The sequence below is a fragment of the Corylus avellana genome, chromosome ca1, assembly GCF_901000735.1.
Source record: "Corylus avellana chromosome ca1, CavTom2PMs-1.0".
In the NCBI taxonomy this organism is placed as follows: Eukaryota; Viridiplantae; Streptophyta; class Magnoliopsida; order Fagales; family Betulaceae; genus Corylus; species Corylus avellana.
In genome coordinates this window covers 752,495-778,282 of record NC_081541.1, presented here as the reverse complement: position 1 = coordinate 778,282, position 25,788 = coordinate 752,495, and the positions used below count along the sequence as shown (strand labels likewise).

Below are 25,788 nucleotides of genomic sequence, written 5' to 3'. Positions count from 1 at the left end.
AGCTATGCACTCTTGATTCATTAGCAACACTAATATATTTATCTTCCTTCCCTTTAACAGACTTGTCATTTATTATCTCCTGTCTCTCCAAAACCCTGCTAGTGCTGTTTCTTTTTGACACCATGAGAAGAGTGCACAGTTTTGACACCAATGATTCACACACGAATTAATATCAAAAGCAAAACCTTTCTTTAGAAGTGGGTTGATTCAAAAGAATAAGCAAAAGTTGGAAGAACGAGGAAAACCTCTTTAGAAATCTTATTCACCAAGATATAATGGCTAGCAAATTACAAAGCCACAATTAGTTGCATACAATAAGCTAAAGTCCTAATCATAAAGGATTCCTCATCCTGGCGAACAAGGATTCTTAATTATTACAAAAAAAAAAAGGCGAAACACAATCAACAAATTAATTCAAAGAAGCAATTAAAATATTCTTCAGACCCATTGCGAGATTGATTGAGCGTTAATAAAGACTAGCTTGTTGGATTCTTCAATAACTCTTCATGGATACTCTCATGCTCAGATTGGTAAGAAAGGCGGCTATAGGAAGAGGTTGGTGGAAATCAGCAAGTAGCAACTCATCCAACAAAGCGACATCCTTACGAACCTCATCTTCTTCCCTGAGGAAAGCTTCCAAGTAACGAGACCCCCGGCCGTTATAATCGCCACCCAAAAACTCATCAAGCTTAGCAGCAAAGCAATTACCTTCATGATGACCAGAACAGCCAACAAAGCTTTTCTCGTCGGGAGTTTGCTTTACGAGCGCCCGAAAGAAGCTCTCGTCAGATGGCAGGTGATCGTATGTCGTCTCAATCGTCGGTGCATCCACGCTATCATCAGAAGACGAAAAATCATCCTCCTGCGACGAAGCAAGGCTTGAAGAACTGCAATGAGAAAGACTGGTTAGTGTCTCCCACCTCAACTCGTCGTCTTCACTAGTACTAAAGCCATCGAAGTCCACGAGAAAACCAAATTTCAGATTCGAGAACAAGAACAACATTGTTAATTTGTCTGACGATCTTGCAAGATTTGAGAGTTTGCATAGAGACCTCCTTTTATTAAGTAGTTTGAGTCGGTGCAACGAGACTAGTATAAATTTCATACAATCTTTTGACTTTGAAATACAAGTCATAACCAAAAGTAACCTGGCCTGTTTCTTTTTTTTTTTCTCAAAAGTTTCCACTGCCAATAGATGAGAGTCCTAATAAATGATTACTACTATATTATCTATTTATTTATTCAGTTTTTGAGCTCAGCAAGACTTGAGAACTTTGTAAATAAGATATTATCTTTGAACAGATTCCACAAATGAAACATACCAAGATATATCTCCTGCCAAGAAAAGGAAAAAACGAACCACATCCAATCGAAGATTATCGAAGGAAAATAGCAAACGTTTGGTAAAATTACATAGAATATAACATTCCAAAGAATATGCTTCTACAAATTTTCTTAATCACACCAACATGATCATCACCACAGTCAAACGACGAGAGTAGGCCCCGGCCCACATCCACATCAGTAGCTGACAAGTGTCTTTTTTCCTTTTTATGACATCTTTTTTATTTTATTTTTTTGTTTTTCTTGGATACGTAGCAGACAAATTAAAGATATGTAGCACAATCCGACATATATCCCACTATTAGCCGGTGGTGATGCAATTTTCTAATAATTAATCATGATCACTTTTAACATGTAGTCTCACCCATTTCATATTTGTCACCCTCCACTTAAAAATCTTCTCATTTGACTCATTTTTTAACCACTCCCTTTCTGGAATATGCACGAGTACAGTTATTATAATGGCTTCGTACGTTCCGCAATACTTTTTACCTAAATTTTTTATTTTTAACAAAAAGTTATATATTTCAAAGCATTTTACTATTTTTTATATCATTTTGGTCAACTAATTATATATATATATATGATTAATTGTCCAAATAAATAATCAAAATTCAACTGTAGATAGGTGAGAGTCTTCAACTATAGATAAGTCATAGATTTGTTCCTGCATATTAGAACAAATAATTAATTTAAATAAAAAAATAAAAGAGATAAGACACATAGATTTTATGTAGTTCGGCCTATAGCCTACGTCCATACATCAAAACCTTTTATTGACTACATTTTTTTTTTTTCACAGTTTCTGATCACGTGCTTCTGGATCACCAACTCAGATTAAAGATTGATTATTATTTTTCTAATTTTTTCTATAAGACTTACTTGTGAAAACAATAAAAGGTTAATTTTGAGGAAAACTTGTCCATTATTTATTATATTCCAAAGTTATTGTTTAACTCTTTTAGGATGGTTGCAAAGATACTCTTTTATGGTGGGCAGCATAAGTTATTGTTCGTTAATATCCTCTTTAATGGCCCTTTAATTTCCAAAATTTTATTTACAGTTGAAGATTATCACCTATTGATAGTTGAAGTTTATCATCTATCTACAGTAGAGATTATCATATATTTACAATTGAAGTTTATGGATTATCGCCTATCTATAGTAGAAGTATATCACCCATCTAGAGTTGATATAATTACTTTTATATGCATATATGCATGTCTTCTTTTACCTGAAATTCTGACTTTTAACTTTCAATATATCATATATAAATGGTTTTGATTATTAACATGGGACATATGATGACAACATATATAAATCAAATTTTGTATGGTCTAAGTTCGCTATTAGAGCTCTTTATATGATTTGTTGTTGGTAAGTGCCGTATAAATTGCTTGCCAGTTGCCATTACAGAATCACTTCTTCGTACAAGTATTTATGCCGCCTGGAGAAATCAATTAAATCTAGTATGAATTCTTTGTTTGGATGTAGTTTTTTTTTTTTTTTTTTAAGATGACTACAAAAGAAATGTAAAAATAAAAAGAAAGAAAACATAAAAATGAAAAGATGCTTGTCATCTGATTTTCATCCTACGATTTGGAAGGGCAAATTATGATTAACAATTTGTGTTCATATGTCAAATTCGAATTGTGTCGAGTTATGGGTATAATATTATATAAGTTAATATTAATTCAATTCTTTTAATTAAACGAGTGAGACTATTCAACCCTAACTCGCTAATATTATGTTTGGTTCGTGTCGAGTTTGTGAGTCGTGTCAAGAATTGTCACTCTTAAATGTCGTTTGTTGGGTTCATATCGTGTCAAGTGATAGAGCTAAGAATTAATTTTGGCAATGACAATTATAGACTTCAACGGTAAATAGGAAATAATCTTCAATTGTAGATAGGTAATATACTTCTACTGTAAATGGGTGATAATCCATAAACTTCAACTATAAATAGGTGATAATGTTCGACTGTAGATAAAATTTTAAAAATTACATGGTACTTTGCACGTCAATGAAAGAAAGGGCCATTAAAGAGGATATTAAGTTATTAATGAACAATAACTAATGCTGCCTACCATAAAAGAGTATCTTTGCAACCATCCTAAAAGAGTTGAACAATAACTTTGGAGTGTAATAAATAAAGGAGAGGGTTTTCTACCAAACCGACATTTTATTGTTTTCATAGGCAGTAAGTCTTGCAGAAAAAATTAGAAAAATAATAACCGATCTTTAATGTGATCAGAAAGCACGTGAGAATTTGTTGAGAATTTACGAATCTGCGTCGGGCCAACGTCTCAATAACAACAAAACGTCTCTCTTTTTTAGTAGAAATACTACATTGGAGGACAAGGAGGCTATTTTGGCGGTCTCAGGAATACCAGCTAATCAACGCTATGATACATATTTAGGCCTCCCAGCTTTGGTGGGTAAATCAAGGACAACTGCTTTTAAAGGCATAATTGATCGAGTGTGGAAGCGATTGCAGGATTGGAAATTGAAATTTTTATCCCAAGCTGGTAAGAAAATTTTACTAAAGGCAGTGATACAGGCCATTCCCACTTACTGTATGAGCATTTTCCTTTTACCTAAATCTCTTTGCTTAGATATTAATTCCCAAATGAGAAAAATTTGGTGGGGTCACCAAGAAAGGGAGAATCGGATTAACTGGATGCCATGGACAAAGATGGGTCTTTCTAAAGCTAAGGGTGGTATGGGCTTCCGGGATTTCAATTGCTTCAATAGAGCCCTCTTGGCAAAGCAAAGTTGGCGTTTATGGAATCAGCCAGACAGTTTAGTAGCTCAGATCATGCGAGCAAAGTATTACCCAAATGCTTCTCTGTTGGATGCTAGAGTGGGGCGAAGACCTTCCTTCGCATGGAGGAGCATTCATAGCTCATGTGCTCTACTAAAAGAGGGATTAATCTGGCGGGTCGGGAATGGCTCCCAAATTCGGATTTGGAAGGACCGGTGGTTGCCAAATCCAAGCACTTATCGTGTATGCTCTCCTACCCGGGTGTTACATTCGGAAGCTACTGTCAGGGAGCTCATTGATACAGACTTGAAATGGTGGAATGTACCCCTTCTGGAACAAATATTTTCGAAGGAGGAAGCTCTTCTAATTCAAACAATTCCTCTCAGTAGTACAAATCAGCCAGATATGCTCATATGGAGGGGGACAGCAAATGGGGTTTTTTCAGTGAGGAGTGCTTATTTCTTACAGAAAGAGCTTACTTCCCAGAGCATGGCCGAATGCTCCTCTAACAGGGGAAATGACATCTGGCGTAAATTATGGGCTTTGCCAATTCCTAATACCGAAAAGAATTTCTTGTGGCGAGCATGTCATGATATCTTACCCACTCGTGAGAATTTGCACAAGAGAAAAATCATTACAGACCCTGCCTGTCCGCTGTGTGGTTATATGGTGGAAACTGGGTTTCACGTTTTGTGGCACTGTCCAGCAGCGATGGACTTGTGGGGTATGGGAGGAAAAAAATTTCAAAAGAGCAATTTTACTGGGCCGAGTTTCTTGCAAGTGGTTGAAGGAATGTTTAGCAAGTGTAGTATTGAAGAAATGGCTCTGTTTGCAGGATTGGCTAGACGTCTTTGGTTGCGACGGAATGAAGTCCTGCACGGAGGACCTTTCTCCCACCCACAAGCAATGTTGTTACAAGCTGAACGGGCTGTGGAAGATTTTAAAAAAGCTCAGACGAAGGGGGACGAGGATACTCTGGTCAGGGAACATCAACGGGTGAATGTTTGGATGGCTCCTAGTTCGGGCTGGTTCAAAGCAAATTGGGACGCTTCTCTGGATACTAAGGCTGGTCGCATGGGCTTGGGTGTTGTTATTCGAGACCAAACTGGAGGTTTACTAGCAGCTCGGTGTGGGGTCAAGCCGGGGAATCTTCCTCCGGCTGGGGCTGAAGCCATGGCTGCTCTACTGGCTATTCGGCAGTGCAAGGAATTGGGACTCACTCATGTTCATCTGGAGGGAGATGCAAAATGTATTATTGATGCTGTCAACTGCGCACTAGCAGATAGAAGTAGCTTGGGACACGTTATAGAGGACATCAAGGTGGAGCGTCAGGGGTTGGACCAGTGGCGGATGACTTTTGTGAAAAGAGAGGGGAATCAGGCTGCACATCTCCTTTCTAAATACGCTGTACGACATGCAGTGGATCAAATTTGGCATGAGCCTCCTGCTTGTATTGAAGAGACTCTTGTGCTGGAGCATATTGCTCTTGGCACGTGATATTCTAATGAAAAGTTGATTTTTCCTCAAAAAAAAAAAAAAAAAGTATTTAGTAGTCTTTTTTTTTTTTTTTTTTTTCTGAGCTGTCAATTAGTTGCTAGTACTCTAAAAACTATAAATATTCCGCCATAAGTTGTGAGTGAGGGAGAGAATGGGCCTTGAGGTTGGAGCCTGGAGGTGAAGTGAATCCGTGGCCTTGTTTTTAGGGTCCCTTATTTTTAATTTGTCATAAAGCAATTTTCAAGTATTTTGCCATGGCCTAAACTATTATATATATGTTTATCATGGCCTAAAAAGTCATTTAATAAACTTAAATTTTTCCTCAAACTGATAATTGCATTCCCCACAGATCTTGCAACAATTAAACACATTTAATTCTTCAATTCTCTTTGTAAAAGCAATGTATATACTTGTAAAATCACATTATCTTGAGGGTCCCTAATTGTTTTATGTATCAACATAAACTTGATTAGTCGTTTTGAATTTGGCTAACAACTAATTTTTTGGGAGAAATTCCAAAGTCTCATGGCTGGCTGTCTTGGCTCAAAAAGCTAAATTTAGGTGCTATTTTTTTTTTTTTTTGACATGTCCACACAAGGGAAGGGGAAAAGGAAGGAGGGATTTGAACTAGTGACTTCCGCTTCATGAGGCGTAGTCCACAGCCGATTGAGCTACCCCTTGGGAACAATTTATGTGCTATTAGTTTCTCATAGATAAAAAATAATAATAATAATAAATTAAAAAAAAATTACAGTTATTTGAAATTTATAGACATGGGAAGACAATAGATTCTTTAGAAAAGTGCAAGTGCTATGGAATATTGGAGAAGGCCTAAATTAATGTTCCATGAGATTACCTTTGGTATCTTTCACTAATTTGCTAGACATGTTCACCTCACTTACCGTAAGAACTGAATAAATATGGATTATAAACAATTAGCACCACGACGCTGTTTTTATTTTTACTTTTCTCTAACATTCGCCATTTTTTTTTATTTGCTGCGCAGCAATGCAAATAAGAAGCAGATTGTCAATGAAGGCAACAGGGCAAAACACTTATTCTGGATGCCAAGTTTCACTTTGCATGAAGAAGCTGTCCATCTAGCTAGCTAGTGTCTCCAGACTAATGGTTTTCTTTTACCTCGTTGCTTACTATATCAGGAATTGCTACGTACTACTCCAATTGGCAATGCTATGTACGACAAAAAATTTGCAGATCGAGAGATCATATATAATATGTAATTTAAATAATGCTTTTAATGCTCCAGTGTTCTCATCCTCGACAATTTGTATTTCATTTAATTGGTGGTTATTAGCCGTGTGCATGGCTTCTCTCTTTGGGAAGCATTTGACAATAATTAATTAATTTTTGAAGTTTTTAATTTCTTTAATTTTTTATTAAAAGTGATATGAATTATTATTTTTTTTAGCGTTCACGTGGAACACTAACACAACAACACAATCACCCACCACACCAGAACACAGCTTGCATCGGCTTACCCTCTAAGCCATCAAACCTCAGTCATGCAAAACCAAGTACAAATTTGGTAGTTGGACGCATTTGTTACGACCAATAAACAGCTTGTTAACAAATATTAGAAAAATTGTTTGAAGAAAGGAGTTTAATTTTTTTCCATTTTTGTTTTCTTAAAATAGTAATAAGAATTAATTGATGTGATATAAAGAGGAAATGAATTTTGAATTTTTTGTGAAAGAAAGGGAGTTTAATTTTTTTTTTTTTTTTTTCTTTTTTAATAAAAACGAGAAAAGATGAGAAACTTGTTGCCAACATTTCATTCAGTTGTGTCCCGGCCTACTCGATCCCAGCAGGAAGTTTTTTCCATTTGCAAGTTGACTGTCGAGTCTTCCCCGAAGTTTCTGTATAATTGATGTTTGCATTAATTTGCAAGTTTGTTTTAGACTTTTCAAGGCACTGTTACATTATAATTGTAGCCAATAGCAATATAAATACAATATCCATATGGTTTACTTTGGACACCAAAACCAGCAGTAGTTGCATCGATCTTCTGATTATAACTTCTTTTTATCTCAGCTTCACCTCTTACCCACCACCACTCCCAAAGACTTAGAGCGTCAAACAATGAGAGGCCCTTATGCTGCATTGTTGCTTCTCCTTGGCCTCCTCCTCCTCCTCCTCCTGTGTACCGCAACTTCAATTTGTTTTGGTTTGAATTTCCGTAATTCAGAAGTCAGATGCATAGAGGAAGAAAGACAAGCACTCCTCAAATTCAAACGAGGCCTTCAAGATGATGACGGTCTGCTGTCTTCTTGGGGCAGTCATGAGGAAGATTGTTGCAATTGGAAAGGAATCAAATGCAGCAACCGAACTGCTCATGTTGTCAAGCTTGATCTTCGGGGAGACTATCGGTACTCTGAACCCCGGCCCAAATATCTACATGGTGAGATAAACTCTTCATTACTTGGTTTGCAGCATTTGACTTACCTCGACTTAAGTTGCAATAATTTCTCCATCCTCCCAGAATTCATTGGTTCACTCACTAAATTACGGTATCTCAATCTTTCCTACAACTCTTTTTCTGGAACCATTCCACAGTGGTTTGGAAATCTCTCAAGCTTGATTTCTCTTGATCTCAGCTCTAACTTTCCTAGGCTGATTGAGGACCACAATCTTGACTGGCTCTTTAATCTCTCCTCTTTAAGGCACTTAGATATGGGTTATGTGAACCTTAGCAAGGTTGTCAATTGGCCAGATAAGGTCAACATGCTCCCTTCTTTATTACACTTAAGTCTATTTTATTGTGAGCTCTCCATGCCGATTCCTCCTGTGCTTGTCAATGCTAATTCTTCTTCACCACTTTCATTCCTTGATCTCTCTTGGAATCATCTCAACTCCTCCGTATTCCCATGGCTATTCAAATATACCAATAGCCTTGTCTTTCTTAACCTTGGGGTTAACAACCTTGGTTCAATTCCAAGAGCTTTTGGGAATATGGTAGCTCTTGTTCATCTCGACCTCTCTGGCAACAACCTTGAATCAATTCCAAGAGCTTTTGGGAAAATGGTAGCTCTTGTTCATCTCGACCTCTCTGGAAACAACCTTCGAGGGGTGATGCCACGAACTTTGGAGAATCTTCACAACTTGCAAGTATTAGACTTGTCTTACAATAATATAAGTGGAGAGGTACTTGATCTTTCAAATTTCTCTTTCTTGAGAGAGTTGCGTCTATCCCACAACCGGTTAAATAGAAGTTTAACCAAAAGTGTGGGAGAACTTTCTATGCTCCAAGTTCTAGCTGTGTCTTCAAATTCTTTAGAAGGCGATGTCACTGAAGCACACTTGTCAAATCTTTCCAGTTTAAATCAATTGGACTTGTCTTTTAATTCTTTGTCATTGAAGTTTAGTTCAAATTGGGTTCCCCCATTTCATCTGGATATCATAGGATTGAGTTATTGCAAATTGGGGTCAGCGTTTCCTCAATGGCTTCAAACACAAAAGAATTTTTCAAAGCTTGAAATGGCAGATGTAGGAATTTCAGATACTATCCCCAACTGGTTTTGGAACCTTTCTTCCAATATAAAGCTCTTAAATCTGTCCCACAACCATATCAAGGGTACCATACCTCTTCATTGGTTTTCATCAAGCTTTTTTGATTATCATATAACAGATTTGAGTTATAACAACTTTAGCGGTCCATTGCCACAACTTAATTCTTGTTGGGGCCTGTTAAATCTCTCCAATAACAAGTTCCAAGGATCTATTACATCCATATGCCAAACAAATAGATCCATGAGTAATTATGGTTACTTTGATCTTTCGAATAACTTGTTATCTGGAGAACTCCCTAATTGTTGGAGGGATAAGTCTTTTTCTGGCAAGTTTAGTTTGGCAAACAATAATTTCTTTGGAAGAATCCCCGATTCTTTTGGAGGCATCTGTGATTCTAGTGGTAAACCATCTGGTGGCCCATTTGGAGTAAAAACATTGGATTTGCATAACAACAGTTTTATCGGAGAATTTCCGAAGTCATTGATAAACTGCTCTTTCTTGAAGCTATTGGATCTTAGAGAAAACAGAATCTCCGGAAGGATTCCAACATGGATAGGCACAAGCCTACCACATTTGATTGTTCTTCATTTGGCATCAAACTTGTTCATTGGTCACATACCGTTGCAATTATGTCATCTAACTTCTCTCCAAATTTTGGACCTCTCTCACAACGATATTAGAGGGACTATACCGAAATGCCTCAATAACTTCACTGTCATGGCTCAAACGCAAAGCTCAAAAGTAAGCATTTCTCAAGATTACATTACTTGGGAGGCCATCAGCTCTGGGCATGTGTCCACCTACATGGACAATTCAATGGTGGCTTTCAAAGAAAAATATCTCGAGTATAGTAAAACTCTTGGACTAGTAAAACTTATCGATCTTTCGAGCAACAAATTGAAAGGTGAAATTCCAAAAGAAATAACAAGTCTCTCGGGATTAATTGGGTTAAATCTATCTAGAAACTTGTTGACCGGCATTATCCCTCATAATATTGGTGACATGGAGAGATTGGAGTCTTTGGACTTGTCGAAAAATCACCTTTCAGGTATAATTCCACCAAGCCTTGTTGATTTGACCTTCCTAAGCGACTTGATTTTGTCAGACAACAACTTGTCAGGTAGAATCCCAAAAGGTACCCAACTCCAAAGTTTCAGTGCTTCTGCATATATAGGTAACCAAGATCTTTGTGGCTTGCCTCTTTTGAAAAGATGTCCGGGAGACGAAGCAGCTCAAGGTCCTCGAACTAGTAGCATTGATGGAGAAGGCAATAATCAAGAACATGCAAACTCTCACGAACATTTATGGTTTTATACTAGCATTGTACTTGGATTCATTGTTGGATTTTGGGGTATTTGTGGATCGTTGCTATTGAAAAGTTCTTGGAGGCATGCCTATTTCCAGTACCTTGAGAGAATAGGAGATTGGCTCTATGTAACAATAGCTATTGGCATGGCCAAATTACTGAGAAAGTGAAGGACTCGATCGGTGCTAACAAGAAAACCTTTAGTCAAGGTAGAAATGTTGTTCTCAGTAATTGCTCTTCCTTTCAAATAATTCATTCTTGAAGTTTCGTTGTCGGTTGTCCTCTGTAAACTGTAATGGTATTATAATTGTTGGTTTTTGATTTTTTGTTTTTGTTTTTGTTTTTTTTCTTCTGAGCAAATAAGAATTGTTGGTTTTTTTTTGAAGCTGTTAACTTTGGCCTCTACTTAAGAAAAGTTTTATATATATTTTTAAAAAAAAAATTTTAAGTGCATTGTTTTTTTTTTTTTTTTTTCCCTGTATGCTTGCTTACGTAATTATATTTTTCTAAGCTTACAAATGTTCTCCTAAAAAGCAATTGTGGACTTTCATCTAAAAGCAACATTTTTGTGTACTATAAGTCTAAAAGGTTAAAGATTATTCCATTCCACTAATAACCGTTGAAAACAATTCTAGTAAACCCAACCAAACGCAACATAATAAATTACTGGTCTCACCATTTACTAGAAAAACAACCCCCTTCTTTTAACTTACTATACACAGCCCAAACCCTCCCTTAAATGCTAAAGCCGATTTCCTCCCTCAACCTTGTTTGGAAGTGGATTCAACTCAAATGTAGAGCATAAATTTCAAAAAGCCCATGCAATTACGGATGCTTTGACCCACCTCTTTTGCATATGAATTTGTACTAATCAAGCGTAGATTTCATGAAAAAAAAAAAACACACAAGTAAAAAGTTGAGTTTTTTCACATAACTGATTCCTAAATTTGCACCGAAAACAAAAATAAGAACAAATCTATTAAAGTTTGCTTCCAAACAAAAGATCGTATCAATAGAGAGCAGAAGGCTTTGGTGAGAGAAAGAGGCGCTAGGTTTTGGGAATGAAGTACAACCCCACTTTTTGGAGGATTGAGATTCCCTCCAATTTGAAAGAAATTGGAGATTCTCCAATTGTTAACCGCAACCCTTCATTTTAAATTCAATGGTCTATAAAATGTCAGCTGCTTTTGTATAACCGAGGCATTAAATGCTGACTTTTGTTTTACCGAGATTCAAATGATTTTATAGACCATTGAATTTAAAATGAAGGGTCACGATTAACAATTGGAGAATTTCCAATTTCTTCCCAATTGGGGGGATCCGGATCCCTTTTTTGAAGGTACTATACACATCCCAATGCACAAATTAGAATATTTATGAAATTTACACATATCACATTGCAAATGTGTAGGGAACAATAAAAATAAGGAAAACTTCCCTTTACACACTTGAACTACCACGCGATTTGACGGAAGGATTCAAATTGACTGCAATTAAAAGTTCAATTGTCCAAATTGAAAGGTTTCAAAGTTCGAGGGAGGTATGTCAAATCGTGCAATATTTCAAAGGTCTAAAATGAAGTTTCCCCTTAAAAATATTAGCAAGGAACCGCAGCGCCACACTATCACTCACACATGAAGCACACATGCAGTTACAAATAAAAGAAGTTGAAAAGATATTATATGAATGAATGGTTAATACATTACAAATAACCTGTTCAATGAATTACAACATCCATTCAACAAAGCCTGCTCAGAATGCAAGTGTCAAACCAACTAAGAAAACTCCGTTCAACCTCCAACAGACCAAGAATAAAGACACTGAAGTGAGGCCTTTATAAAATAGACGTTACTCGAACCGAGTTATCAGCTGATCCAGTCACGAAAATGGGCAAAGTAGGATGCCAATCAACAGTTGTTATAGCAGCACTATGTGGAAGAGTTCTCAACCCATTTCTATGACCACGAACCTGATGAGTCAATACAACAATAACTACGATTAGAACAGGAGCACCACCTGTATCTACATTAACCTGACAGGCAGGGATTTTCCTGCCAGGGATGTTCCAGACCACCAAAATGACCAGCACGGCTTCAAGTCTACTTTTGTAACTCTAGTAAACAAATGGATCTAGACGAATATATCAGCAAGTGGTTTCTTGAGGGGAAAACCACTCCAACTGTGTCTGCACCAGTCTGTGAGCGTACACACAAGCGCGTGCGTCTACACATGCATGAGAGAGAGAGAGAGAGAGAGAGAGAGGGGCATGGTGGGGAAGAGATAAACCTGATATATGGGTGCTCTTACTGAACCAGATGTCACCAATAGTCTCCTCCCGTTAGCATCTAAAGCCATTTCATGTCTGCAAATTTTTGAGCTCTCAGGGTCACAAAACCTACAGAATTGAAAACTCATGTTATATATCAAGCTTCATTCTATAAACTCTAATGACCTAGAGAGAGAGAGAGAGAGAGAGAGCAATAAAATAGGAGAAAAACATAAAAGGGAAAATGATAGTGGTATATAGGAAGACATCAAAGAAGCCCTATGGTATAAGAATACATCATCAGTCGACAATCCTTCAATTTGACATATAGGTGGTATAACAATCCCCAGTCCTACAACACACTGGTTATGACACCATTTTGCACATAGAAAGCAGTTAATCAATCTCACTTTTTTGCAAGAACTATGATAACAGTTGAATGTTGGAATTTAGTCAGTCCAGGGAGTTTTAACCAATATATTCACTGTTAAAAAAGTAATGCCAACCAATGCATTTACCTACTACAGTTTCTTGACCAAAGGACGTGACCTTGATTTTGCAAGCTCCATTCGAAAATCTAACACCACAAAACTAATTCCGTGAGGTTTACACTTGATATAAGGTAGCAAAAACATCTAATTACATTAAGTTTCAAAGAAAAAAATAAAGGAGCATTATTTTCAAAACTCTCACTAAATTTTACGTCAAAATCAATAGATACTTGCCTTTCCATCTGAACCCAAGCTAAAAATGCTTGTCTCATCAGGCCCAAAAAGAATAGAGTTTATAGCAGAATCATGTGCAGGCCACCCAGTAATTTGCAAACCAGCAGCCATGTCTTTCGCTAGTTAAGGGATTTCACATATCTATATGGCTGTGTCAGTGTAGGCGCCCTCAGCTGTGCATAACTGAAACCCTTTCCTTTTCCCCAAATGACAACGGTACTGTTCTAGCCAAGGGACAAAGTAAACCTCCAAAATTGCATTCAAAAGGGCCACTTCAGCAGAAAAGGAATTTTTGAACAAGTATGTGCAACAACATATGTTAACCATTACAATGTAGACTATGATACCAGGTCCTAACATAGTTAAAAGGATACCAAACATGTGAATCATTCCATCGGTAGCAGAAGCTGCTAAAATCTTCCCATTGTGATTGAAGCATAGGGAAGTAATTGCAGGTGGATCTTTACCAAGTGGAAGGACTGTCTTCATGAAAGGCAAAGATCATTACGGGATAAAATAAAAACTAGCAACTGCATGCAAATATGAGGTACTAAGATGAATCAGCAGATACCACAGCCTTCCACATTTTCATGTTCCATACGGTTAACGAAGCAAACCCCAATTTGTCAATATAACTTGAGCCGTGCCTAGAAAGAAAATGAATCCATATTAGTCTCTTGCACCCATAGAAAGAAGCACAAATTCATTTTACACATATGGAAGACATTGAAAAGAATAACAAATCCTAGGTCAATCTTCTGAACATGACAGGGATCAATGTCCTCAAGAAACACCCTAACTATGTAAGAATAGTTTAAACCAAAACTAAAGTCATTTCAACAACATAATGCATGCATCATACTTCAGTCTAATATGAGTTTAAAAGAGAGGACAAATATCCGGAATTTCACTTCTATATGGAATCTTAATATTATTAGCAGAAAATACCCTCTGGATGCTGCCGCAGAAACAAAAATTGGTTCTACAGGGCTGCACTTCAGATCCAAGACACTGCAGCACCACAGAAATGTAAGAGAAAGCACCATTGAAGAAGAGAAACACAGGCATAATATATGTAGGAGGAACCTCGGAAATGCTTCAGTTGTGCTCAGATCACAGACAACCCTCTTTGCATCAACATTCCATGCTTTAATGCCTCCATCAGCAGTGCCTATGAGAAGCTTTTGTCAAAAAGAACCACAAAACTTAAAAGTATGTATATCCAATCTCATTTAATCACCACCATTCCCATATCAAACCATACATGAATTTACTCTAAAAGGTTTACATACCAAGCGGTCAGACTTAGACTCCCAGTCAAGTGACATGATCTCTGCCCCACAATAAATTGTTGCATTTCTTGATGCTGGAGTTGAAGAGTCATACGTCCATATCCTTTGTTAAAATGAATGGAGAATGATTAGGGATTAATTTTGAAATCAGCACATAATTAAGAAGTTAAACAGGGGGGGATCCCCGGAGCCCTCTATAGCATGCTCAACAACCTAGGCAGGATGGTTCTACAGGTTTTTCTTTTGTCTCCTCTTTTTCTTACTTTCTTTCTTTAAACCGGCTCCTCTGAGTCCATTCCCACACTTAGGCATTTGAATGTACGCAACTGATAGGGGACTAGGAGTCATCACCCCGCTTACAGTTAATCTCTTTCTGTCGCCTAATTCCAGAAAAAAAGTACCTTACAGTGCCATCCAGAGAAGCACTGGCTATATTGTTCCCAGATGCAGAAAAGCGGCATCGGCTGATTGGACTTGTGTGGCCCAAAAATGTCTCCTGAAACCATGGTATTCTGAAATTTAGTGATATTCCTTTTTTTTTTTTGTTGATAAGTAAAAAAATTTAGTGATATTCCAGTAAAAATAAACTAGAAAATTCCAGGTAAGGAATTAAATGTGTATCTAGAAGGCAAAACATGCTGACGTGAAATGATTTAAATGTAGGGAGTAAAAGTTCATATTTTTTTATATCTCGATTTCTAGAAGCTTTTACCTGAAAGTCTACTTTAACTTCAGGAAATTCATCTTCTACGCGACCTTCCCTGCCATTTTCTGCCAAAACAAATTTATAATTACTTAAACAGCACGGAATTCATAAATGTAGTCACAACCAATTGACCAATTGAAATAACAAACAGAAAATCAGAAACTAGTTTAAAAAGTACGATCTGCAATAGTGTACAGTTGAAAAATTAAGTCGACTGTTTCCTCATATCAAAACAAACACCATTTCCTATTATATATGGCCTCTGTAACAAGTTCAGTAAACTCTATAAATCTTCCTGGAGATTACATCTACATTAATTCATATTTTTATTTTTCAACACAAAAACACATTTACATACATTGCCACATCTTGCCACTATTATCACCACTCTCTAAATATTATAGGTCAGACAATGGGTCTGCTTTTAATTTTTCAACACAAAAACACATTTAATTAAGAATTAAATGTTGACTAGCTACTACACTTTTCTTCAAATTCACAAATTTCTGACATGATCTGTCCTTATTTTCCACTGATGAACTACTAGATTGTTTTAAATTTACAGGTTTCTGACATCATTTGTCATATCATTTCACTAATGCACTTCAATATCTTCATCTTTGGCACACCTATCTTATAAACATGACACTTCTTGGAATCCCAACATGTCACGCATAATGAATGTCAATGGTATTATCATTTTCATACAAAACATCCATAGCTTGTTTACCATCTTCAATTTATGGAAGAGAAATTGTACAGAAAAGCAATATACCAGAACAGGTGCCATCTTGCCAAATTTGACTAGTGTCTCCTGTTCCACCATCTCCCACATTAAGGTTTGATGAAGTATTTGAATCATAAAAATATTCGGACATGGTAAGCTCTGATTGAACTTGGTAAGGTCCAGCAACAAAATCTGGATCCAGCGCTTTTTGAACCAATTGTGGAGTAGCAGGAGGACAGACTTCCTGAGCATCTCTCGATATAAGAGGATCTTCCACATGAATAATACTTGATGAACGGTTAGTTAGTCTTGTGCTTTCTTCCAAAGTTGATGAAGCATGACTGAGTTCAGAAAGAAAATACATCAATATCTATCAAAAAAGTTATCTGCATAATAACCATTAGTCAAGAGGGAAATAACAAAGACCAATCCTTACATCCTTAACCGACATAACTGAGCCTCTTTTTCCTCCAGCAAAGCTTGAAGTTGTGATAACTTAAGATTGAGTTGCTTGATGTCCTTTTTGAGGCGGTTGGCGGTATTCTTTTCCGAACTGATCTTTAATAGGGCAGGGAGGCGTGGTTAAGCTAAGGATATATTCTCCTCAAAACTCAATCGGAAATAAAGTCTTAAAAAAGAACAACCAATATAATGACGATATCCTGTAACTATTGGTGGAAATAAATCAAAGAGTAGAAAACAGCATATCCTTTGGGACAGAAGGAAAAGAGAATTTGGGAGACATAGAACATGTGAATCAATTGAGGAAAGAGACAGCCTCAGAGTAAACAGGCTCATCTTATAACTGGAATTTCCATTTAGCACTCCAAACTCCATAATCCATAAAAGTTATGTTAAAAGGGTGAGGAAGACAATCTTGAGGCCGTGAAAAGACCTTAATTGCAAAGACTTTGACCCATTCCTTCATAAAATTAATAACTCCTGCAGATAAAATAATAGAGACAAAAATATGGTAGGACATAGCATATCTTTTGAAGTTCAAAAATCAAGTTATACCATTTTCATAAAAGGTCATATGAGTTGTGTGTATGTCTAAACGGAGCAACTTAATCAAGATACAATAAGACTTACCAAAACAACCACCAACCGAGGGAGGTGGTGAACTTACAACATTTAGGAGATAGGCTGAAATTCATCTAAATAAATCTGCTTCTATATGGAGCTATCAAAATTGTGATAGCATCAAAAACATAAGGGAGATGGTGAAACCAAAGAATCAAATTATATGTTCCGAAGGATATGAGTTCCGTTGAAGATCTCACTAAAGAAGTTCCTCACAGAAAGACGCAATGCCTCGTACCATTCTTTTGAGAAATAGATACGAAATTCAGGATCCAAATTTGGGTTCTTTAGATATGGAATGGCTGCATCACATGCCCAAATGAATAAATCAAGGAAACAATAGTCCATTAGAGACAATAGAGTGAATAAAAGAGAAACCCACCAAACCATGCATTCCAATCCTCGCCCCCCTGCAACAAATCATTGCCATTCATCTCAAACAACTCCACAACTTTGTCCCTTCTGCCTGATTGTATGGCATGAGCAATGTAGCATCGTAAAATAGAGACCTCCAATTTAGACAAAGTAGAAACAAGTACAGTTTCGGATGAGGAAGAAAAGCACTTCTTGAAAAAGCTCAACAGACCAACTAATTTTTCTGCCTGAAATTTGGGTACGTATACTGAGAAGATTAAATCTAAAATCTTATCTACTTGAAACCCTTTACCAATATCTGTGCCTAATTCACCCTCAAAAGCTTGTAGAGTATTAGTAAATCCTCTAAAGACAAGAAACTCCCTCACGAGCTCCTCAGCGTACTGCATGTTTTCCATCTTGTTCTGCTACACCTTCAATGATAAAGAACCCTTCAGCAAACTTTATTATGCACATCTCACCAACCACATAATCATAAATATGATATGCATAAATCAGCAGGTGTATTCCTATATACGAAATTACCTAATAGTGCATTGCTATGCTCACTAGAAAAATATTGATGAATTATTTAAGTTTATCCTTCCAATTAGTTTGTATCTGACACGAGCAGTTTTGGCAACTTATAAAAAATAAAAAATAAATAAATAAACTGAATGCAAATGTAATTAAAGAAGATATCAGCAACAACAAAAGTGGCCAAAATGTACATTGATGAAGTTTTAAAAAGTTTAACCTTCTAACTACTAAAATATTTATTTAAAAAATAAAAAAGAAGCTGTTGATGATAATGATGATGGTAGTGACAAAGATGACAATGACAGCAACAGCAATAACGGCATTATTATGATGACAAATTAAATGTACATTCAAACAATACACAGACCCAAATATCAAAATGGTAATGCACAAGAGCTTAAACTCAAAATGGGTGTCCTGGACCACAATGACATTCACAAGCCTTATATGTACAACCAGAACATGTTACTCACATAAAAAGATAGAAACTAAGATATTTGTGGGAAGTAAGATATTGAGCATCTTCAGATGTTATCCTAGAAATTGAACAGGTGTGAGAAAAGGAGTGAAGCAAGGTGCAGTGAGGATCATGCATGAATTCAAAGCAGCTGACATTGTAAAAGAATAGGACAAATGTTAAAGTTGATAGTTACTAGTTAATTGCGCCATCTTTCAACAACTCAAACACATCCAACTTGCTTATATATGTGGGCTATCAGCACTTGTAAATTCTTAAATACAATCACATATATGATGGTTGTTCCCAACACTTTATATCACAATCATCAGTTAGCTGTTCAGCATTCCATTTCCATTTCGGAAATAGACATCTTCTTGTGACATCAAGTCTTAAGGACAGGAAACAAACTGTCATCTAGTAATAATTATCAACTCAAATTTTCAAGTAATTTACATTTCCCACAGAGGACTATACAAAAGGGGTAGCTCCAATTCATTTTTGCAGCAAATTGCATAGCCCCGACATCAAAATTAATCAAACTCAGATGACCTAAAATTTAAAATTGACAATCCAACATACCAATCCTACAACCACAAAACACGCTCAGACACACGCACACAAATATAAGAAAGTGAGTGAAAATGCCCAAGAGTCGCTTCAAAGCGTAAAAGTCATTATTTTTTGTATCAAACTTAAATAATCAAATTTTCCATTCCACTTAGAGGCAAACAGGTGGGACAGTTCCGGTTCATTTTTGAACAACTCAAACACTCAAAAATAAGAATCCAGTTGAAAAACACCCAAAGGTTAAATTCACACTCTCAGATACTAATTCCAGTCCCTTATATCGGTTTGGTTGTCGGGAAAATGATTTAATTTATCATTTTTCCAATAGTTGTCAAGAACCAAACAGAATCTATTCAGGTCAAAAGAAAATCAATTCAAGCTAACATTTTCTAAAACATATATGTACAGAGAGATAGAGAGGATAATGAATTGCAAGAGAATTGTAAGTAGTGTACCTTATAGAATTGCGGGGATTTAGGGTTTCGAAGGGATATGAAGAGAGGGATTTTTATGGCTTTTTTTTTATTATTATTTTCATCTCCGAGAAGTAAAAGCGTGCGAGTGAGATTTGGCGCCTATATTGTTTATGGGGCATTGGCTATAATGCGCCGCTAATGTGCACTGTGAAGTGTCAAGAAAGCCGGTGGTTGCAGCCTTGCAGGGTTATTGTTTTGTGTGCTGCCGTTACCCAACTACCCGATCCCGATTCACCAAAACCCGAAATATCGCCCTTTTTATCTTTTTCCTTTTTCCCTTTTTTAGCTTTACCTCTTCTCTTTCATCGTCTACGAATTGTGAAGACGATCGCTCAGGTTGTGAGAGCGACTGAGGTCGCCGTAAGACAAAGTAACATAATGACAAACATTTTCTAACTTCTAATATATATTTTTTAAAAAAAAAAAATTTACCATTGAATATGTAAAATTTACATTACAAACATTTTTTTTAAAATAAAATTATAGAAAGTGTCTTGTTTAAAAATACATTTTAAAAAAAAAAAAATTGTCTAAAAACATGAAGAAAAAAAATTATGTCAAGGTGTATTTTTAAAAATATGCGATTTTAAAAATCAAGCTTTATGATTTTAAAGCTTGAACCTTAATTTATTTCCAATGCATTTTTAAAAATCATATTTTCAAATTACACGTTTTAAAATTAAAAAATCAAACCTAACCTTATCCATTAAGGTGATTTTTGTGATTATTAGGGCAACTCTATCTATGCAAATGCAATAGGCACCATGAGATTTCAGAACTATGTTATTGTTATACTAGGAAAACAAATGATGACCATCATATATCAGCATTTAACGACAGTTTAATTTTCTTGGATTGAGATCCCTTCCAATTACTCAAAATTGGAGAATTTCATGTTACGAAATTGTGACCCTTCATTTTTAATTCAATTGTCTATAAAATGCTAGCTGCTTTTGTATAACCAAGGCATTAAATTTTAATTTTAAGCTGATTTTTGTTTTTCTGAGATTTAAATGATTTTATAGACCATTGAATCTAAAATGAAGTGCCACAATTTTGTAACATAAAAATTTCCAATTTTAAATAATTGGAGGAGATGTCAATCCTGGTCAGTAGGATGTCCATTTTGGGTAATTGGAAACTTGTCAAGGAATTCAAGAGACGAATGGATTTCAATGGACAAATTGGGGTACCAATAAGAACTTTCTCCATTGAGAGCTTGTTGCACACAAGCTAGTACCCAAACCTCATAAAGCCCAAAAGAGTGTGTTCCAAGGGCTTGATGGTTTAAAGGATGGGCCTTGTTTGCTAAGACAACTTGGGTAGGCTGCCTAATCTCTTAGCCTGATTTATTTTTCAGCCAGGTTCAAAAGTTTAAGTTAATAAATTTGAATTTAATTTTATTATATTAACTACTCATTCTTCTTGTATATATATTCAGCACATTCAAATCTAAAAATTGTAGTAACCCTAACACCACTAATATAAAAAAGAATTAACGTTTAACTCAACTTGGATAGTTTTTTCTGTGTTTTTTAATAGGTCTCACTGATTTTAGTACTATTATACTTACATATAACAAATGAAATCTGATATAATTTTTAAAATAAAATAAAATAAAGTTGGTGACCTAAACAAACAATATAACGTGCAAGTAATGAATGCGACGAGAAAACGAGTTGACATTTACATATACAATATTGAAATATTGATATGCCCGCAGATTGTCAGATACATGTGCTCTTGTTTTTCTTGCCTCTCGTTGAAGATCTGCATCTCAAAGTTTGTCTCGACTTCCTCAAGATCCATGACTTGCGGCAATTAGTGATTATTATTCAACCCATAGTTTGTTGATTTGGCAATCCATGGTTTGAAAGTTGGGGGGTGTTCCTTCCAATGTATGATTTTGTCTTTGTTCCATTACAAAAGTCCATATGAGTAGTTCAATCGGTTAGAAATCATACCTCATGAAGCAGATATCACTAGATCAAATATTTTTTTTCAATTTCTCTCCCCTTATATAGACATGTCCAAAAAAAAAAATTGGCCAATTCAAATTTACCCTATTCTCATTGGATTTAAGCACCATTAATTATTGCTCCCAAAACCTTAACATGCCAACACCTCTTAAGAATAGGTGTTACAACTTACAACTTAGATAAGAAAAATGAGAACAAGGAACAGAGATTAAGAAAATTAAAGTAGTTCGGCATATGACCTACGCCACATATCAAAGCCTTTACATGGCTACATTTTCTTCGATATTTTTTATTATGTACAATACTCTATTTATAGAGAAAGAGTATGAACGTTATAAGTCTTTTATAGTTTTACATTAATAACAATGAAGTTAATTTATTATTTGTAACTCTTGTCTATTAAGTTATTTTAACTTTCAACTCTTGAGTTCTTTGCCTTTTGAGTTATTGTAACTATTGTCTCAATATGCCCCTGCAAACCCAATGGTAAATCACGTATGTTGAGGTTTGATCTTGAACATCAAAAGGTTGAGAAATGGCTTCTATGGCCTAAATTGGAATATCGGTTACTATGACCAAAACTTGAACTTCGGTGGCTCTTGGCCAGCATTGGCTACTATGGTCGTACTTGAACATCGGCAATTTTTTAGCCGGCAACGGTTACTTTCACCGGGATTTTGACATCGGTAAATTTTGGCTGGCATCGGCTACTATAGCAAGAATTATTTACATTAATAATGTATAGAGAAGCTCTTTTGGTTTTATACAAATTGGATAGTAATTTAGCATGCCCAATGTTTAGAGAAGCAATAAGAAAGTTGTTATATGCGGCTTTATGTGGTTTTTTATTTTTTTTTTATTTTTAAATTTTCCTTGTATATAAGAAAGAGAATGGGTTATAGAGTGTTTGCCGAGAAGATTTACACAATTAAGGAAAGTGATTACAATAGACGAGTTTTTTGCACTTTTAATTATTAAAGAGGAGATTAAAGGTATAATGAGTAAAAATACTTGCAAATATCTGATATGTAGCGGTCTACTTAACAATATGGTGTATACATAAATTAACACATCTTGAGGTCTTCAATGCTGTCACTTGGTGAAGGAGAGCAGCTGTTAGAGAGGCTAATTCAAAAGTTTAAGTTGATAGGAAGAGATAAATTTAATCGCTTAATTATTATTTTAATACTCTCCATTACGTGGCTCAAACTGGCTCAACAAGTAGAATATTTAATTTAAATGAGGGGTGATTTTATGAAGTCAAGGTTCGATCTTGTGACTTTGGCTTTAATATCATGTTAAATTACTACTTGTCTCAAAAGCTAAAGCTAATAGCAAAAGATAAATTTAACCGCTTAATATTAATTTAACAGGGAGAGCTGTCACATGCTTATTTGCTGTAACACACTTTTTCTCACCCGCACAATTGCAGTGTACCATCGATTGCACATTGCATTGTATTATTCGTAAATATATAGCAAATGGGAAACTTAACAAAGTTGGGCTGCTGGCCTGGCGCCCATCAATTATTACAAAAATACAAACTGTAAACACAAAATATCCTTATATATATATATTAAGGATATTTTACTTCAAAATACAAAACAGTTTTTATATTTAAATAACATAAAAAAAACTCTCTCGATCAAACGCAAAAATAAAAATTAAAAAGCTCAAGAGACTTACCATCATTCTATTAAAACCACGTATGGGTGCATCTTTTTAACACAAGAAGAATCGGCAGGCATACAAGCCCATAGCAGCAATAGCAATCAAAGCCGAAACGGTGACAGTAATATAGAGCTTTCGTTTAAACAGCTGCAGAGGATCAGGGCTCCGTTGATAACTAAGCTCCTCGACAACTTGAATCTTACTATGACGACTTTTGACCTTATGATCTTTACTTTCCCTTAACCTTGCATACAAGCTTTGCTGATCGATGTGGTTCACGTCTAGACTATAAAGGGTCCAGTAAAACTTGCTCACCGCATCGAAGAAGGTGATGAAGTAAATTATGGAAGAGGAGAGGGAAATACCAAAAGGCACCCACCAGTTTTTACACTGGAGAGACGACGGCGATCTCTGAGAGATTGCTGTAAGATACAGTCCTTGCAGGATGAGGTATCCAGTGGTCAACTTCTGGACTCTACTCTCATGGTATTGAACCAGCTTCTCTTGTCTCTCGTTGATGACAAGGAGCTCGTCGTAGTCACTTTGGAGCTCCTCTGTCGACACATAATTGCCATGTTGTTGCATGAAGTTCCTTGTAGGACGTCCTAATTGATCCCGCTTCGTGCAATCTCCTATGCATATATATTTCCTGATCAGCAATACACAGGATCAGAGGGAGGGGGAAGAAACTGGTAATTTTCTGAGAAATTTCTGGGAAATTTCTGGTTTGTTGTAGAATAATCTAGATATATATGAGACTGGATTGGAAAGGAGGAAAACTTTGTCTTGGAAATATGTGTGGTTCAAGTCAAGCCTAAAAACGCGTCATCGCTTTTGCGTATTCAATGCCGTCAATGATATAATTAAATGGGTGTAACGTGGCGTAAACTTCGGAGCAAAGGTGCGGAAGTTGCCAGTAAGCATCAGATTCTTCTCTCTCTTAATGCGCTTGTTATTATCAACAATTTTCTTGGTGGGGGCAGTACTGAATGTGACAGATCGATCACACCATCTAATAATTTTTAATTTATATCTTCAATAATCATAGAGTAATGCTAAATTATATATATAATTTTTAAATTTTGATTTAATAATAATTTTTAAAGTGAATATTCAAAGAATTCAAGATATTTTTTACTTGAGGATTACACATAAGGACATATTATTGTTCTTCCCCAATGGTATCCATCGATGGCATCTTTCTCACACTTCTCTCTCCATTGCCGGCCATACCACTCCAAGCGAACATGATCGGAACTAAAATTTTAGAAATTAATTTTAAAAGATTCAAATACAAGAATCTATATATAATTAATTTTAGAGGAAATTTTAAATTTTTTAGGCCCCTGCCACGGGGCTCAGTTCCATCCACCACCAAAGGGCGGTAGAGTTGGTGCTATTTCTTTATTTTTTATTTTTCTGAGCGGAACGTTGGTGTTATTTGAAAATGATTTGTTGTGGGAAGAGAGCACCAAAGTGCAGAGAGCAGAGAGGAGATCTCGATAAGCAGATGGAAATTTATTGGTGAGTTGATACGGATCTTGCTTCCTTGTTCTCTCATGAACAGCCAAAAAGTAGATCTAGTTCTTAAGGAATACCTGTTGGCTGTTGACGTCAAGCATCATTGAATTTGAATTTTACCCAATATTCTTGCATAGAGCAATTGCTCAAGGCATCATCTATTCTGATAGCCCACGGCGATTTAATCCAAAGTATCTCCGCTAGTTGGCAGCAGAGAAATAAGATGCGACATCAACGACAAGCAATACCTGCCAAAAGGAAACCATAGGAAATTAGGAACGTCTTTCTTCTCCAGAGGACTGTCTCTGACTCTGCTCGTATCTCCGGCTGCCCTTTCCGTTTTTCTCAGCCTCATCTTGGCTTGCAAGCCCAGACTCCTCGTCGCCGACGTCGGTGCTGTACACTGGGCTTTCGCTCTTGTTGGGTTGGTAAAGTTCAGATGGGGTTGGTAAAGTTCAGATGAAAGGTGGCTTTGTGGTAATTTACATAGACAATGAAGATGATAATGTCATTTTATTATTGATGACGTGATAATATATACATATATAAGTTAACAAAAGATTTTAATATTATTTTTTTTTCTTTGTGATGTTCACATAAAGAAAAATTTAAACTAATAAATTTCGTTTTATAAAACTGTGATAGATGATTGAACTACTTCTCTCCATATTTTAATAAGATTTAATTTATCACAAGTAGCCTATAAACTTTTATTTCTATTTTTTAAAAGAATCAAGTCTTCACAAGACTTTCAAGATAACACGGATCCCACGCATTTCAATATTTGAACTTTGAACTTAGAACTTAGAAGTATTTAATGTTGTGGCAACAATACTAATAGTCTCATTATTATTACTATTATTTTCGGATTCGGCCCAGGTGCAGTAGCCGTTTGGGGTCGTTTTGGACCATAAAAAAATTAATTTTTTTAAAGAAAAAGAAAAAAGAATTAAAAAACTAAAAGTATTAAAAAAAATAGAAG

General features: G+C 35.9%; 2 protein-coding genes across 2 annotated transcripts; one reads left to right on the top strand and one right to left on the bottom strand.

Moving 5' to 3' along the window:
* Positions 1 to 7,705: 7,705 nt before the first annotated feature.
* LOC132190462 (receptor-like protein EIX2) lies at positions 7,706 to 10,609 on the top strand. The gene has a single exon (XM_059605456.1). The coding sequence runs from the start codon at positions 7,706 to 7,708 to the stop codon at positions 10,607 to 10,609; it is 2,904 nt and encodes a 967-aa protein (XP_059461439.1).
* Positions 10,610 to 12,090: 1,481 nt separating this feature from the next.
* LOC132188411 (uncharacterized) lies at positions 12,091 to 19,916 on the bottom strand. The gene is made up of 16 exons (XM_059602856.1): positions 19,615 to 19,916; positions 17,621 to 18,026; positions 17,418 to 17,540; positions 16,592 to 16,733; positions 16,204 to 16,496; positions 15,435 to 15,493; positions 15,124 to 15,218; positions 14,723 to 14,825; positions 14,517 to 14,611; positions 14,379 to 14,441; positions 14,002 to 14,077; positions 13,805 to 13,913; positions 13,431 to 13,543; positions 13,224 to 13,282; positions 12,726 to 12,834; positions 12,091 to 12,408 (listed from the first exon to the last, which is right to left on the bottom strand). The coding sequence occupies exons 2-16, from the start codon at positions 18,009 to 18,011 to the stop codon at positions 12,274 to 12,276; spliced, it is 1,965 nt and encodes a 654-aa protein (XP_059458839.1). The 5' UTR covers positions 18,012 to 18,026; positions 19,615 to 19,916; the 3' UTR covers positions 12,091 to 12,273.
* Positions 19,917 to 25,788: the final 5,872 nt, after the last annotated feature.